The sequence below is a fragment of the Cygnus olor genome, chromosome 1 (assembly GCF_009769625.2).
Source record: "Cygnus olor isolate bCygOlo1 chromosome 1, bCygOlo1.pri.v2, whole genome shotgun sequence".
NCBI lineage: Eukaryota > Metazoa > Chordata > Aves > Anseriformes > Anatidae > Cygnus > Cygnus olor.
The window spans coordinates 99,392,516-99,407,444 of NC_049169.1; the positions used below are offsets into that span (position 1 = coordinate 99,392,516).

The 14,929-nt window shown below is 35.9% G+C and overlaps 1 protein-coding gene across 7 annotated transcripts in view; it reads right to left on the reverse strand.

Annotated features, from left to right (window-relative positions):
* SPAG17 (sperm associated antigen 17) overlaps positions 1-14,929 on the reverse strand; it is a 116,477-nt gene that overhangs the window by 49,176 nt on the left and 52,372 nt on the right. For all 7 annotated transcript variants that reach the window (XR_005823983.1, XM_040572490.1, XM_040572481.1 and 4 more), the window contains 6 exons: positions 10,407-10,591; positions 9,057-9,151; positions 7,954-8,196; positions 6,281-6,392; positions 5,587-5,715; positions 3,590-3,703 (listed from right to left, as the gene is read on the reverse strand). Coding sequence is in view for 6 of the 7 variants with exons in the window: in XM_040572490.1 (XP_040428424.1) it covers positions 3,590-3,703; positions 5,587-5,715; positions 6,281-6,392; positions 7,954-8,196; positions 9,057-9,151; positions 10,407-10,591 (878 nt within the window). In the remaining variant the exon portion in view is untranslated. The remainder of the gene's footprint in view (positions 1-3,589; positions 3,704-5,586; positions 5,716-6,280; positions 6,393-7,953; positions 8,197-9,056; positions 9,152-10,406; positions 10,592-14,929) is intronic.

Consider the following 14,929-nt stretch of genomic DNA (forward strand, 5'->3'; position numbering starts at 1 on the left):
GTCGCTGTTATTATGCTTTATCACAGGCTGATGGAGCATGGACTGAATCCAGCAGTTTTGGACTCCATAGCTCTATTTTGCTAAAATGACAGCCTGCTAAGCACGCTGACAGGAAGTACTCATGTTGCCTTCCAAAACACTGACTTGAAAATAATATTAATATAAAATAAGATTTTATGTAACACATTTTTTGTTTCAATGAACAAATATTTCTCCTTAATCTGAAAAACCCAGCCAGCTGTAACCCTAATCCTTTTTTTTTTGACACATTTTTTTTAATCACCTCCTCTTGCTTGAAGGCAGCTTAAGTCCCAAGACTACAATTCATGGAATAGCACCTTGTTTTCCATCCAGATAATTCAGGCAACTGAATTCCTGTCTGTTTTGGAAAATTTGTTACCCCAGATGGAGCTATTTATTATCCATATCTTAACCACATCCATATAGATAAAGGACTGAAAATGCGAGTGAGCAAAACATGATGCTCAGAAAACAGCTTTTCTAAAATTTAAATAAATACAGCAAGCTTGATTTGCTTAGTAGTTTCTGAAAGTATGAAGTTTAATGACAAGTCAGTCATTGCAAGAGTGTCTTTAGGAAGACTTCCAAAAATCCTTTTTTATAAAATCCTTTTGATTAAATTACTTTTTAATTTTGCTTTTTCCAATGTTTTTTAATATGAAAACTAATAAATTAGGCAAAGAAAAGTTAACCCATTGACAAATTGCAAGCTAAATTGCATTCAGACAAAGGGGGAAGAAATGCTTACAGAAGTGTGCTAATAAAACCATTCCAGTATGAGCTCACTGTATTTTCTGTAATGCAAATGAAGTGTTAATATATCTTCAGCTGAACAAGACTGTATTTGTGGTTTCCAGAAAGGTTTTGGCTTAGATGCTTTTAGCATTGCAGGTAAGAAAATGCAGAGCCCACATCAAAAATAAAATTCTAAACTACTAGAAAGGTTGTCTGTTTGTTCTGGAACATTTGTCTTATAAATGATTCTGGATTTATGGGAACTGCAAAGGTGACACAAAAATTAACAATCTAAGGCTAAAAGAAACTATCATCTAGAAACTGTCATCAGGTGATAAAGTCATAATTAGAAGCCCTTGGAAAACAAACCTTCTACCTCAGGTTTTAAGCTAAGCCTTTAACCTCAGTTTTTGTGTTGGTGCCAGCATTAGGGAAATGCACCATTATCCCAATACATTCATGACCTTTAGCTGATAGGAAAATTTAGATCAGCATAAGGATTTTTGAAGTCCTCATTTTCATTAGCTGATACGTGGCTGACACACGCATCTGATGCTTTGTTAGGTGGCTCTGTTTTCAGGTGCTGACATTTATGCTGCGTGACTTTTATGGTTCACTGGAAATCTAAGGAAAGATGAACAAATCTGTTTTATTTGTAATATGCCAGAAATAAGTTCTCAAATAATTATATAAAATTGGAAAGTTTAAAATTCTCCATGGCAGCCATTGTGATGCACATTTATTAGACAGCCTGACCGTTTAATAAAAAAGCAGTAGTACTGATCTACAGGTGGCTAATGAGTAGAAACAACTGACCAATAAACTTGGACAGAAGTAATTCTCTACCAAGAAGCAGGACAGTTGACATGTAGGACTCTGAGGCAACTGACCTTTAAAAACATTAGTGAACATGATCTATCCTTTCAGGTTAGTCTAAATATCCATGTGAACACCGCAAATTAGGTATAAGCAACCTCTTACATTTAGAGGGGCACTATCAAGCTCCCATGCCGTGAAGTGGAGCATGATCAGTTTCAGATGACACTTTCCAGAGTGCTGAATTTAGGAATAAAAGCTCTTATAGGCTCTCAACCCCTAAGGAAATTTCACCTACTCTTTTACTATGGTTGCCCTGAAAAATAAGAACTCATTGTCTGAGGGTAACAAAGACAGAATAGATTGTTGTGACTGAGGGAAAGTGTCTTTACAAGCCTTGAGAATGATGGGAAATTCCAGAACACTGTCAGAGTAAGGAAGGTTTCTTTCCTGCTGAAAACAAAATCAGACCTCCAGCACTTGGAGTTGTGCTCTCAGGATTTCATCCAAGCACAAATACAGGTGCAAAGGTTATATAATACCCTGATGTGAAAGTCCCGCAGGTGCTCAAGCAGTGCATCACAAAGTGATGAGAAGCTTACTCCTAAGTCAAAAGTTAGATTTTGGTCATGCTAGAGAAAACAATTCAGAACTTAAAAGTTTGTTTAACTTAAACATTATTAAAATTCAAGCAAGAAATAAAAAAGATGTGTAAAGCTGACAATCTGGGGATTTTTGTCATCTTAACTTCAAAAAGGAATATGGAAGATATAAAACGAGAAAAACAAGAAGAACAGAGAGAATTATAGAGGTTCCAGAAAATAATTCAGTAACACAATTTAACCAATCCATGGGGAGAAACTACAGATTACATGGCATACCATTCTACATTAGGGATGGATGGATGGTGTATATGAATAGCCTAAGCCAGAGTTTTTCTGGTTAGAATTTTTCTAAGCACTTATAATACAAATGCCCACAGGGGAATGTAGGCATAAGCAAGTGATTGTAGGAAAACTGTAAACAGTCAAAGCATACCAACCAGTCAGAAGTGCTGCAGTAAAGCTCAACATGGCAAGGAATATTCTAATGTAGAACAGGTTGCTTATGGTATATGTGAAAAAAAACTGAACATCACCAGCTAACAAGTAGGTGTTTAGACACGTCTCATGCCAAAATACATGAGTTTTCACAGTCAACTATGTTGTGGATGCTATCTTTGCTCAAGTTTAAGAAGTCCTTTTTTAGTAATTCATTTGAAAAATGTATTGGAATAATTAAAACTGAGTGTATAGTTGAATGGTTTACCACGGTCCACACAAAGATGCATTCAATTAAATGTTTTCATATTTTAAGAGCTGAAAAAAGCTGGGATTATTTTCTGATCAGAGGAGGGTTTCACTTTTATTTGTATGATGGTTTCAGTGGCCTTTCAAATGTAATGGAAACAAAAAGCTCTTGGTAAAAGCAGACGCTATTTTCACTGTGGTTTTTTGAAGCAATTGCTTCCAGTTGGTGAATGTGTTTATTGAAAGGCTGAGAGAAATCCCTCATTATGACTGCACAACTGTAGCCTAGAGTCCAACTCCTAACATAAAATGAAAGTTCCATAATCACCTATATGAGTTAACAAAAATATTATTTCTTGGAAAACCAAGAAGACTCCTCAGCAAATCACATTTTCTTTGGCTCAAATTAACTGGCTGATTTTGCTGGACTACTTAATAACAACACTTTCAAGTTTCTCATCGCACTGCTCTATTTTCACAGTAAGTAAAAAATGCATGGAGACCTCCCTCCATTTTGAAATTTGAATCATAGAATGTTCTTGACAATGTAATCTCAACTCAAGCCTTGCTGAAAATTCCCCACCATGTAGTAACAGCTGCTAAGAAAGGCAAAATTGCATGCAACAAATTATTGAATAAGGGGTGTATGGAAAAAAAAAAAAAAAAAAAAGAAGAAAAATAATTCCCCCTATGGTTCTCAAATATCCTCTTCTATTTGCTTACTTTACCTGCTGTCTTCCCTGTAGGTCCATAATAGCTCAGGGACAGCTGGATTCCATTTTCTAAGGTGGCTGAAAAAGATCCAAACTTGCTCACAGCTTTCTTTTGATTCTTCATTTTTCCTTTAAAAAAACAAAATTAATTTTACAGATAGCAACACATACTAGAACCACCTGACCTGCAAACCAATGACTGGTGTGAACAGTGGCACCTTAAGGTGGATGACTAACCTGTAAAATAAATAAATACAGGGTGGGAAAAACTTTATAAGGGTGATAGCTGTGGTGCATTGCCTGTCATGCCACTCATATGGTAGTGTATAATAGTCAGTTTTGTATAATGTACCTGTGGCTTTTCATCTACAAATTGCATTCTAATTAGCTATGTCTGTAAGAACAGGTTTAACAGCAACAATCAGTGAAAAAATCAGTGAAGAGTCTTTTTTAATTTAAACCGCAAAAGAGCCAAGTTCTAGAGTCAAGTATCCTGTTTCTGTCCCGTATTGGCTGACAAGAATGTTAAACTGCTCATTTCTCACACAGGGGACTCCTGTTTACACAGAAATAAAGCCTCCCACTGGTGACAAATGACTACACGTTGCTTCAGATGTTAACACATTGTGATTGAAAGTACCATCTGACAGACCCCAGAATGACACAGGACCACTTTCAGAAGGGCAGACAAGAAATATCTCATCTGTGGAAGGGATGCAAATTTTCTATTCATCCAACCTACTACTATTTCAATGGTGGCAGCTGCTGCCAAATAGAGGAGCGGGAACAGGATGCTTTCTAACACTGAAGAGTAAAAGAACTAACATACCTACCAAAAGTTATACTTTTCCAACACTCTTCAGTTCTGCATGAGCAATCCCAAAGTGCTTTTAACAAATACATACACGTATTGTTACAAAACACTTTCCTTCCTGGAACCACCCTCGGCTGGGTTCAGAAAGGATTTGGATTCAATACTTGTGTCAGTTAGCAACATGGCAATGGCAACCAGCAACAGATGTTGCTGAACTGCAGAAAGGATCTGTTTCCACACCAAATGTCTTGAGGAGGCAATAATGCTACAGCCATATGATCCACAAAAGGAGATCCAGTTCAAAGGGGAAACTCTTCCCTTTCCAGGGAAATTTATTCCGGGCATAGTATACAAAATTCAGTTTGCATTCTCTTAGGCTTTCCCAGGCCACATTAAGATCAGGAGTCCACTACTAAAGAAGAGAATTCTTCTCTTAAGGAATAGTGAATCTGTTCAGTGATTTCCCTGCCTCAGAGAGAGAGTGGTTTGCACCTGTTGTCCTGCACTGTGCTTAAGATCTCTTCATGATGCTTAAGTCAGAAAACTGGATTATTATTTAGTCCTGTGTCTTTTAATGACTGGGTCCTCCTCTGATCTCAGATACAAAGAGCTGTCTCCCCACATAAGTTAACATTCCACACAACACAGTCCACAAGGGTGAGGACAGAGGCTGAAGTGCCCAGTCTTTGCCATCTCCTGACTCAGAGGATACAAAGACCAAAGACTCTTTCAACTCCAACTTGTTGGAGCTGTTCTTGATCTGCAAGTTTCCAAGATTCTCCGACAGATTATTTCAATTGTAAGTCTGTCTACTGAAAAAAATATTTCTACATCTTCTTTGGACTTCTGATCTGGACAGTGAATTGTAAAAGAGATGGTAGTGGCCAGAAAAATGCACAATCAATTTTTTTTTTTTGATGAATGTTACTAATAGCTAAACATTTCACTTACACCTTATGGTGGAAAAAACCTTACATTCACAGAGATTCTGATATATTTGTAATTTTGAATGATGTCTAATAACATAAATTCCTGCCCACATTCTTCATTTGAAATTATGCATCTATTTGGAGCAACACCGATCTTATTCACCCTCTGTAATTAGGAATTTATTTTACGTTAGCTGATAAGGTTTGCATCCAACTACTAAATGTGTCAAACTATTAATTCTTTATATCAGTGATGTCAAACCACTAACCTGATGTAATTTTATGTTCATCATTACTTTCTTGCACTTCAATTCCTGTTAAGTTTTTCTTGGGATCTGTGATATGAATGAAGAAATTGTGGTTGTCCTTTATCACTTTCAACTTAACCAAAGTTAGACCTGCAAGGCAATGGAATACTATTATTTCTCCCACCAGGCTTCGGAACTGACCTCTGTCCCCAAAAAGCTTGCACCTGCAACTACAAGGTACACGAAAAAGAAAATTGCTCAGAACTGGATTCAATTGCTTAATATTGGGCAAAGATGACAAAATTAAGGTTATCTGAGTTTAGATTGTCTGACTAAAAATTCAGAAGACTTCCTGACAATGAGATCTGAAAGGCTGCAAAATAACCCTGTTACTTAGAAATGTTGCATTTGACTGGACAAATTATTGGGACACGCATTCTTGGAATATCTTGCACTGGTTGCCATTGAAGAAATAAATATGAACAGATTTTTCACCATTTCTAATTTTTGATACTTTATCTATCAATTGCTAACCTACTATAGCAAAATGTAAACTTTAGTGGTAATAGAGTCTAATATGGAATTATACGGTATGCTCACAATGTCTTTAACAGAATTTCTACTGCTGAGATGCGAAAAAGCATTTACGGATAAAGAAACTATGTCATCAGTTATTAATAGAGTTAAAGCAAAGCATAAAGAGTAGAAGACTCACCTTTTACAAACTCTATCTTCTCTAATTGAATCTGTCCTCCATCAGATGGGAAAAGATAGTGACTGATTCCAGACACTTGAATGAGACTCTCCCCCATGTTGTAGCCGAGAAACTGGAAAAACAAATTTTAGACTATGGGTAAATGAGAAAGGCAGAAGCTGTGAAAGAGGTAAATGAAGGACAGATCATTACAACAGTATTTTTCTGAACATTTTTTTTAGACATTTAACTACTGTAATTATTACTTTAGCAAATATATTGCATGTTATTCTTATATCCAAATAGTACCTCAGTTACTAACTGAAGTAACTTGTTCCACAAGAGTGCAGAATCTGGTCATTCGGTGGCACGGAGCCACCAGTGGAAATGAAGAGTAGCAGTCTGATGGCTTAACATATAATGAGAGGGATAGAAAAATTCTGGACAAGTGCAAAGAGACAAAGTCCAATGCCATGAGATCTGTACATCATGAACAGGACAGGTAAAGATTCAGATTTTCAGCCTCTAGATTTTGGATTTCAGACACTGTAAACTTGATTCTTAGGTTGCTCTGCCTTCTAACCAGCCACAAATTGGCAAAACTTAGTTAAGCATACTCAGGCAAGTTCAGACTAGGAAGTTAGATATCTCTGAGTTTGAAGCTCATACTCAAGCAAGTTTAGACTAAAATATATTGACACAGGCAAGTCACTTCATTTGCAGTGCACAACCATCGTCTACATCTATAAAATGGGATTTTGTGTCACAAAGGAACTCTGTTGTACCTTATTTATATTCCTTAATTTGAAAGAGATGTGGATAGTGAAAGTAGGAGCTGGGTACAGAAGTACTTCCATGAATATGGATCTCCTGTTTTCATAGCTTTATCCCCAGAAAACTTCAAGGAGAAGTAGGATATTATCCATAACTGTCATTTCCTGGTACTGAAATAACGAATAGCTTTTGGGACACCAAGTCTAGTACCTATGAAGATTTGCTTTGCAAGTCTATAGTTTCATGGTGTGTAGTGAGAAGGAAACCACAGGATGATGGTCTTGAATGCAAGGTTTAATATAAAAAGCAAATATAAATCAGTGCAAACTGCCTAAAAATTGTTTGGATACAATAGTGAAGAGTTCCCCTGGTAAGGAATATCCCTCTGTTAGTGTAACAGGCAGAAAGTCTTGAATTAACTCACTCCAAGAACATGAAATTCGAAACAGGAAATGGAAGAAACAGTGAATTCCTTTCACTTGATTTCCAATGTGGACAGCCAAAACTTCAGTTAGGTCTAGCAATGCCCAAGTAAGTGAATCGTAACAGGTCTCTATGTTCCTTTTTCCTACCCTCTCCCATGAAAGCCACATCTTTAGGCAAAATTCATCCCATGAATATATTATTCATGGTCACAAAACCACGATCAACTTATCTTTGTGTTATCGTTTGTCATATACGTTAAAGAACATCCAAGTTAATTTAATAGTCTTGTGTAGGATAGTCTTAAACGTCAGAAACTGCTTTTCAAAACTTTTAGGAAATGATCTGCTGCTAAAATGATGGAATTAAACAGGATGTAGTTAAACTTAATTTGCTCTGAAATCTAGTTTCACAACAGATAATAGCTTTGCTGTAATCTTGACTATATGTAAATAGCTGACACTCTCCTAACGTGGTGCAACAATATGATTCTTTACCTTATACACTTTCTCAGAATGTGTTTCTGGAATGCTGGGATCCTCCTCAGGTTCAGGGGCTTTTGCTGTCTCATCTTCAAGTTTCTCTTTGGAAGAGAAACTTTTCTTATTGGAACCTTCACTTTCTACACATATTGCTGTCTCCTGTCTTTTATTTTTACCACCCAAATTTTCTTTTTTCACTTTTTTTTCTTCCTTAAGTCGTTCTTCCTCTTGTAATCGATTCTGTTCCTCCTTCCAAGCCTAAATTAAATTTTAGAGTTCAAATTACTGTGGTTCTCTTTCTATTTCACAGTATTTCATACGTGCATGCTGAAAAGAGCATCAGTAAACAAACTGAAAAGAACATTGGTTCTTTTGGTCTTTTACTCACATTTTTCAAACTTGTCTATAGTTTTACAATATTACATACTCTATTTTGCATAAAATGACTGACTCATTCAACTCACAGGATCAGTCATTCTTGACAATAGGAGACATATAGGATTACTATTTGTATCTTACACATTCAGTCATAAGTGAATTATTCATTTTGTTTTTCACTTGTCCACAATGTTTATGACCATATCAGAATGCATCACTGCATTAATTTATTCCCAAAGTGTAACTGTGAGATAAACTGATTTCATTCTTTTACAGAAAGAAGAATGAGGTATCAAGACCAGAATTACCAATTTGTATCAGAAAGACAACATGAGATATCTGATATTTTCCAGTACACTAAAGCACTGAAATCACTGTGGAAGAAATAGTAAGCATTCACAATTACAAGATAGGCATTAGCCTAACCTGAACTACACCAGCTCAAGTTGAGTATCCAGGAACTGGCTAACACCATTTCACATCTACATTCCAGTGTTAGTACTTAAAGTGCAGAGCACTACACACTACTACACTATCTTGTAAGAAAGATGAGATATACTATGGCTGTGAGAAGTCAAAATAAAACTAAAAAAAATCAGGGGAGTATACTAGTTAAGCTAGATCTGTGTAGTGTAATGGATAGGGCCAAGTCTATATAAGTCTACAAGAACAAAAGCTTATCTTTCTGGCAAATCAGTGTTATGTAATCCATTTCAGAAACATACATATTTTTGTCTCACCTTAAGAGAACCTTCTCTGATAAAAGGACTTTCTTCATTGCTGGATTGAGATTCTGGAATGGTCTTCATTATGCTCTCAGGTCTTGATGTGCTGTCTTTGAGACAAGAAAGGGGAATAAGTGCAGTCATAAATACATAAAAATTGAATAATTTAAAAAAAAGAATGGAAAAATAAATAAAAAGTAGTGTGAGTAAACAAATAAACATATTAGTAAATAGTATAATACTTAAGTATAAAAGTAGAATAAAGCAAATGTTAAATAATTTTAGAGATAAAATAGAAAGGCTATTCAGATTAGAAGAATTTATCTCACAACTAGTATTAATTGGTATTCATAACTGGGGACCATATATTCCTTTGGTCAGTTTGGGCGAGCTGTCCTGGTTGTAACCTCCAGACTCCTTGTTAGCAGGGTAGTATGAGAAGCGGACAAGCATACTATGCAAGCCCTGCTCAGCAACAACTAAAACAACAGTATGTTATCAACATTATTTTCCTCCTAAATTCAAAGCACAGCACCATACTAGCCACTATGAAAAAAATTAACTCTATCCTAGCCAAAGCCAGCACAGATAGCTAGATGGGTACAAGTTATGATTTAAAAGTCAAAACTGTCCTTTTGGTTTCCAAACTATGTACAGAAGCATTAAGTAGGTTAAGAAATGACAATCCTATTTTTGGAAATGGTAATTTTTAGTGCTAGAAGGTTTCAAGTATATTCTCAAAGCAGGTGAATAAAGCAAAGACTAAATAACAAATTATTGTTAATTCCATTTAAATACACAAATAGAGAATTTGGACAAGAGCTCTCTTTTGTGAAAATGTGTTTTCAGATTCTGTTGCCTGCTCAAAATTCATTGTATGAATGGCTTACAATTTTCACTATCCAAAATGTTGCTTGTAACTAAAGTTTGCTCTGCAGTCTAGTTAAATCCAGTTTCCAGTTTTAGCTTCTAGTTCACAGCTTCTCACTTCCAGCTTTTATGCTGCCCTTTTAAAAATGATTTTTTCTGAAAAGTGATGCCAACTTCAACTACCGATCATCTTTACATATGGTCAGTCATCTAAACAGGGATTCATATTTGTTTGTAATCCTTAGAGTAATTCCATTAAATAAACACAGGTATTGTAAATGTAAATTTACATTAAGAGCCTCAGTTTGCAGAATGAAGGATGATGCAGAATATTTAAATACATGTATTTAATTCATTTTGAAACGTATTTATGTCTATACAGATGACAAGGTTAACTTATGAAAAATATATTGGATTCTACTCTCTGAACAGCTTTGAGTCTCAACACTTAACATGAAGAATGATTTTTCTACAATAAAACAGAAAGATACCCACTTGTGGCTTTCTTAGGGAAGCCAGTTTTTTTGACAGCACATTCAGAAAATTCAGAAGGTCCTTCTGCAATGCCTTCTGCCAATTTAAGAGCCTCTATTTCCCTAGCTATCTTCTCTTCTTGGTATTTGACTTCTTCTTCTTTCACCCAGTCTTCAACTGAGTTGGCTACCAGCTCAAGATAGTTCCTGAAAAACACAATATTTATCTATTTACCGTAACACAATTTCCACTCATATGATTTCAGGTCAAACAAAATCACTTCGCTTCTCAGTTTCTTATACAAATATTATTCAGTAACTGTTGAGAGAAGGATTGTGTTTGACAGGGTCTCTCTCATTTTTCTTTTTTTCTGTTTAAAACAAGGTGGTATTTTGGCCTGGATGATATATGCTTAATCTCTTTCACGTTTGGGATTTTGGTTCTCCTTTCTGCAAAGTGATACTAGAAACCTGTTTTCTAAAGAATGCCTGCCATCAAAGAAAGTCCAGAAAGTCAGAAAACATATAGACATTCAGTTTAAGAAATGTTGAGACCAATTTTGCTCTTCACTATTCAGTCAATATTGAACAGTCACTTGGATGACTTATTTTCTTGGTAGCTCTTGATTTATATTGTCTTTTAGCATACACTTCATTTGTTTGCTCAGCAACTAAGGAGGTGTTATTCTATTTAATTCCTAGCTCTTCTCTATCAGTATGACTGGAAAGGCATTTAGAAATTGTCACCCAAATCCATACTAGTGAATCAATGCACTGTAGCCTGGCATAAATTAAGAATATTGATAATTAACAGCTGAAGTCAGCACTGAATGATAAACTGATCCAGAGTTTGCAGCTGGCATCTGTACTTGCATTATCTCATCTTCCAGTGGTATCTGAAACAACTACTAAAATAGTTCATTGTGGACAACTGCTTTCAAGGTAGGGTAAAGGCTGAAAGTCATATATGCAGTTGCCGCTCTACCCCTTATTTGGAGGACTACCATAATTCTTTAACGTAAGATTCTTCACATGTGCAAAAGTAAAAGGGGCTAGTATAGAGTGCATGAGATTCAGTTGTTACATCTTCATAATGTTTTTCATTCATAAATTCAAGATGATTCAACCGTGTTCAAATGCTCTGTACGTATCTGCAGTTTTTGTTTGTGAACATGTAGGCAGCACAAGCAATTCTTGACCTCATGCCAGTTTCAAATTTCTTACTGTAGCGTTACACTGTATGTTCAAGAGATTTAATATGTATGCTACCTACACAGGCTGGAGATGTACAAAGTTTATGTACAGCTTAAAGATACCCTAGTCTCTCCTACCTCCTGCAATGTGTGTGGAGCCTGCTTTGAGGTACCTGCATGGAGAAACTGTTTATCAAGTATTCACTAGAGACAAGACAACTCTGCTTTTATCCAAAGAAAAGTGAACGAGGTAGAAAAACAAAGATGTTGAAAACAAAAGGCAAAACTAGTCTGGACCTAGAGTTGCCAGTACTGGAATAACTTGAAGATGAATATATGTTATAAATAAAAATGAGATTATTCGCGTGGAAAATATTCTAGGGCAATGAAACAGTCATTCAAAGTCAAAAATACACATTCTATTATTATGTATTCTGATGTCACTACTGCCAATGTCTGACTCAGAATCATTTCTCAGAAAGGATTATTTTTTCCAGTAACTTGTGTAATGTGTTTACTATGAAACAGTAAACAAATGTCATTAAGATTGAATTTGAGAAAAAGAATAGTTGTGATAATGTTGGAATTCAATTGGCTTCCTGATAAAGTGGTCACTTCTATCCAAAATCAAAATGTTTTGTACATATGTATCACTGTATGCATAAGCACCCATGCCTTTGGACCCTGCTTGTAAGTAGCATCCGTTGGATTTCACAGGTAGCCTCCTGCTGCCTACCCTTTGAAGGGCACAATTCCTACACTTTTGGATGTTCTACATGAACTACAGGACTTGATATCCATAGAGAAGAAGGAAAAGTTAACTGGAATATCCAGGACCAAAACCAACTCCAAATCAAGTTGCTGCAACATAAGAAGTTAAATTTCTGTCTTGCATGAGAATTTACCATAACAGGACCCACTTGTAACAAACTGGTAGTCATTTCTCAAGTATGCAGGTAACAGAAGTATATTCTGGAGAGCAGCTATGAAAAAACCCTGCGAAGTGGGAATCTGATCTGCAAGATGTCACAATAAAAAAGTATCAAGTAAACACACACCATAACAAAGAGATAGTCAAGTACCCCTCTGTGGTGAAAGTGTGACTCTTAAATATAACCCAAAATTTAGAATAATAGTAATTTTAATAAAATGTAAATTAATGAATAGTTATTAAACTCATCAGGATCCAGTACTTACGTCTAAGTATAATGTATAATTATTAATATAATTATATATATATGAATATAATAATATGATAATTAGTATAATTAAATTATAAATATAAATTAAAAATATCTTTACAATATAAGCATAAAGGTAAAATACCACTAACACTGAAACTACATTAATAAGTAGGGTTTATGACCGTGTGTGGCAACTCAACAAGATCTGGAAGCTAATGCAGGCAACAGCTTGAAGCACTCCAGGTATTTAAAGGCTGTCTTTCACAGAAGTGTTATGTTGCTTGGAAACATACACTAGCAAATATTTATGATACTTTGTCTGGAAATCTGAAATGATCTTTAGAAAAAGGTTGAATAAGGTCAGAAAACGTGCTCATTATTTTGCAGAGAAAAGGTATGTATAGATGCCACATAACTGGACCAAATGAGAGCCTATAGCTCCTCATAGATACTAAGTAGCAGATAGAGAGCACTCATGGTGAATACTTCTCCAAAAGAACAGTAAAACCAAACCTTCTGGTTAGCTCTTACGCCAGTTTCTTTAGGAATGCCTTTCTGCTTTGAAACAGAACGCTGTGAAGTGTCAGTGAGCAAAGCTGGCATGCCCCATGCAGAAGCTATATTTAATGTCTAAGCCTTGTTTTCAGTATATCTGGAAGAATAATAAGAAGAAAATATATAGCTAGACAAGCCTCAACAGAATTATAATTCATCTGCCAGAGAGCATGCGTCATTCCTTCTTTGGATGCAAAATCATTTAACTTTTGTTTTGCAGGATTCAAGAGCTCTTCCCATCTTGCAACTAGCCTTGAATTGACTATTTCAATGCCCTTTCAACATGAGCTACCAAATTGTTTTAGGACCCCATAGATGAAGACTTATTTTTTCAAGGATAATTGCTTCCTGAGGAGGTCTTGGTCATCATTATCTGCTTCTACGGATAATACAATAGTAGGTCATTAGGATGAGGTTACTCATGTAAACACCAAGTGACGTTAGATATACTAGGGGATGTGACCTGGTCTCCAGTGTCATTTCAGAAAAGCATGGGTCTCCGATGGTCTCAGATCTGCTCACCCTGTGCAGACATCTCAGACACAGCTGCTAAACTGGCACCAGGTGTTTACGTTCAGGAACTTGAACCAGTGCGTAGGGTATAGGAAAGATATCTAAAGAAGGGCAGGAATAATTGGAAAAGTGAACAGGTCAGGGATCCACCAATGTTATTTTGTGCAATGGACTTCATTTGACATTACTGACTGTCTGTGTCTATCTGAATGCAAGACCTGCATTTACTTTAACATATGATCTTTCACTATCTTTGGGGTACATTGCAACTGTTAAATACATGGGAGAAAAAAAAAAAAAAAGATTGTCCAGACAGACCAGACATTTACTGAATTTAATGGAACAACCACAAAACAGCCATCATTTTCTCCAAGGAACTTCCAGTTTCTGCTGGTAAATCTCTCCTGACTCTGGTCTCAGTCACTGCTAATCACAACAGCCTCTTTTCATAGCAAATAATTTAAGTGCAAATGACTAGAAAGCTGAGACTGACACATGGAGTTCCTTGACTGAGAGCAAATATATGACACATGATACAAAATATGTCTTGAGGAAGACATGTTTTGCCTATTTAGCATTCAAGCCTATTAAAATACATAGGTGCGCACAAAAAAATTATTTTAAGATTCCAGTATTCTGATAAATAGGACACCTCACTCAGAAAGTGATGTTTGCTGACAGATTTGTGAAAAAAAGTTTGTCCATTGGATAAGTTGCTTGCAACTCTATTTGATAAATCAAATCTAATTAAATCACAGTACACCACTGTGATGAGGTTAAAGCTAGCTCAGGTATCTCTCCATGACATCATAGCCTTTTTACACATCAGTATGTGGACATATTCTACCTGTGATCAATAAGTTGGAATAGCAGTTGGATACACATCATCGTGTATACTGCTGCTTCAGTGAAAAAAATGCATTCCAAAATACACAGGTCCACTGGCAAAAGCTCGAATAATAGCACACCAAGCACTTTCATACTTACTGGTGAGCAGATAGTGGCAAACAATTAAGAAGAATCTGATATTGTTAGAAAAAAAATATTCTAATATTGACAAAGGGACTCTAGCTTTTCTTGAAAAATTTTCCATGACAATG